Source organism: Mercenaria mercenaria, chromosome 17 (assembly GCF_021730395.1).
Source record: "Mercenaria mercenaria strain notata chromosome 17, MADL_Memer_1, whole genome shotgun sequence".
Classification (NCBI taxonomy): Eukaryota; Metazoa; Mollusca; class Bivalvia; order Venerida; family Veneridae; genus Mercenaria; species Mercenaria mercenaria.
In genome coordinates, this window is record NC_069377.1 from 21462038 (window position 1) to 21464737 (window position 2700).

General features: G+C 33.7%; 1 protein-coding gene across 1 annotated transcript; it reads left to right on the top strand.

Moving 5' to 3' along the window:
• The first annotated feature begins 391 nt into the window (after positions 1–391).
• Positions 392–1533, top strand: LOC128550237 (microfibril-associated glycoprotein 4-like). The gene has a single exon (XM_053528852.1). The coding sequence runs from the start codon at positions 402–404 to the stop codon at positions 1332–1334; it is 933 nt and encodes a 310-aa protein (XP_053384827.1). The 5' UTR covers positions 392–401; the 3' UTR covers positions 1335–1533.
• The last annotated feature ends 1167 nt before the right edge of the window (positions 1534–2700 follow it).

A 2700-nucleotide genomic window follows, 5' to 3' on the forward strand; every position in this document is an offset into this window, starting at 1 on the left:
AATCAAACATTACAGTAAAATCTGATTACCTCCCTTTTTAGTATGTATCTTGAGAAATAAGAGTATTTTGTAGTAAGCTTCGTATATTTGTCAATACCAAATGGTTGTTTGTCTATGCTAGTGATATGTTATCCATGTTTAGATCATATGAAACATTACTTTATTGATAAATTTCAATTTAAAGGAAAAAAATTTTTTTTCAAGACATTTTTACCTCCCTTTTTTTAATTGATTTAAAAGGAGGTTCCAGGGCAGATATAGCGTGTCTCCTCCTCTTGTAGGATTTGAGATACCTTAAAGTAATTTCATGCAAAATTTGGTGCTTTCTTCACAAACGGGTTCATCTTTGCCATTTTTTGTTCTATATCTTACTCGCTATTGTAGATAAGACTTAGTGAAGTATGGATTTAAGAATTTTCTTCGTGACTGCTATTTTTGGAACTGTTTTTGCTAAACATGCAAACAATATTTACATCCCGCTTGTTAAAGTTCAGACTGACAGCAGTGGGGAGTCTGAAAGTCAATGTGTGACGAAAGAATACATTGACGAAGTGTATGTTAACATTTCAAATCGTATTGAGGAACAAGATCGCAAATGCCATTTAGAAGGAAAAGATTATGTCACAAAAGAAGACATAGCCGATTTCAATAGAAAATTAATTGCTAACATTTCAGAAATGTTGATGGAACAGTCAAAAGCGAAACCAAAAGACTGCGAAGATATTCAAGACGACGGTGACGTAACTACTGGAATTTACACCATATACCCGTATCAGCGAGCAGGAGGAATTTCAGTTAGATGTGATATGGATACCTCAGCTGGGGGATGGACTGTCATTCAAAGGAGAGTTTCTAACAGCAGCTTTTATAGGACTTGGGATGAGTATGAAGCCGGCTTTGGTAATCTCGGCGAGAACTTCTGGCTTGGAAATCGCAATATACATTTGATCACGAATCAAGGTAGATACGAACTTCGTGTGGACCTTACTAGTACTGATGGTGAAACGGCTTATGCTCAGTATCGTGAATTTTCCGTCGGTAATGACGAGTCTGGTTACAAGTTGTTTGTCAAGGGTTATAGTGGTACTGCCGGTGACAGTCTTAAGGGACAAAATGGAATGAAATTTACTACATACGACAAAGACAACGACATGCACAGCACTAACTGTGCGGTGTTGCATCACGGTGCTTGGTGGTACAATAGTTGTCATACTTCAAATCTAAATGGCGATTACGGCAACACCGCATACGCCAAAGGTCCTGTCTGGAGTTCATGGAAAGGACATTATTCTCCTATGAAGACCACGGAAATGAAGGTTCGCCGAATAGGATAATTAGTATGACTGACAGAAGTTCATTACTACCTTATACTTATTTTTATTTGTATAAGATAATATATCAAAACTATAAATAATATGTTTTGTTATATACTCGTTTTTATTCTCAGTTAAGTTGCAACAGAACTGGAAACTTCAATATTTTTGCATATTGACGTCTGAATTTCATATCAGGTGCGTGATATCATTTTAATGTGTTGTTTATTATCAGTTTGCTGTTCAGTTCCTATGGATATTAAAACTCAGTTGACTCTTTTTGACTCTCTTGTTACACCTATATTGCTTTACGGTTCAGAAGTCTGGGGGTTATACAATCTAAAAGAAATTGATAAATTACATTTTCGATTTTGTAAACGTATTCTTGGTGTGCGGTCTCAGACCTCTAATGCTGCTATATTAGGAAAACTTGGTCGTTTCCCATTGTCTATGATCTGCAAGGAACGTGCATTGAAACAATGGCTAAAAATAATGAAAAATCCTAATTCTATAATTCACAAGGTATTTATTGATGCTTTGAATACTACTGGGAACAATACAAACATAAAAAACTCTTGGGCTTTGTCGGTGAAAGATCTACTTAATAACCTTGGGTATAGTAATTTGTGGTATACAACTGATTTTGCTGTTAATTACGAACCTTTGCTTAAGCAAAGACTGCGTGACCAATATGTTCAAGAATGGAACGATACAATATCAAATCAGCCTAAACTAAATTATTATAGAAAATTCAAGACTGAGTTTAGTTATGAAAAATATCTAGATGTTATTGATAGTGTTTCTCTAAGAATTGAATGATCTAGGTTTAGACTGTCTGCACATTGCTTAGAAATTGAGAGTGGTAGATTTATAAATGTAGCTAGAAATGATCGTACTTGTAAAATCTGTATGAAAAATGTTGAATCAGAGTACCATTTTATGCTATGTTGTCCTTTCTATCGTGATCTACGCCAAAAGTATTGTATTGGTCCTTCATTTCCTTCTATTAATAAGTTTGTGAAACTATTATCATCAAAAAGCGTTAGAACTATTAGAAATGTAGCCAAGTATGTATTTAATGCTATGAAAATACGTAAAGAAAAACTTGATACTGCTGCTTCTTAATTCAATTTATTGTGAACTAATATAGTATTATATGAGCATTTATGTGACGTAATTACTCAGTATATTATACAATATATACAATATACTGTATTTGCATTATATACTGTTAATATCATGAATTTGTATTTTATAAATGTATGTCTTGGCCATCTGAGATATTGTTTTGTAAATGGCCAAAGGCATGTTTATGCCGATATGCCAAATAAAACTGTAAAACTGTTATTACTTACGTCAGATTGCAAATTTTATTCAGACTATTGAA

Bases quoted from the DNA above. Each gene is read 5' to 3' on its own strand.
- LOC128550237 (XM_053528852.1), top strand. From the start codon at position 402: ATGGATTTAAGAATTTTCTTCGTGACTGCTATTTTTGGAACTGTTTTT.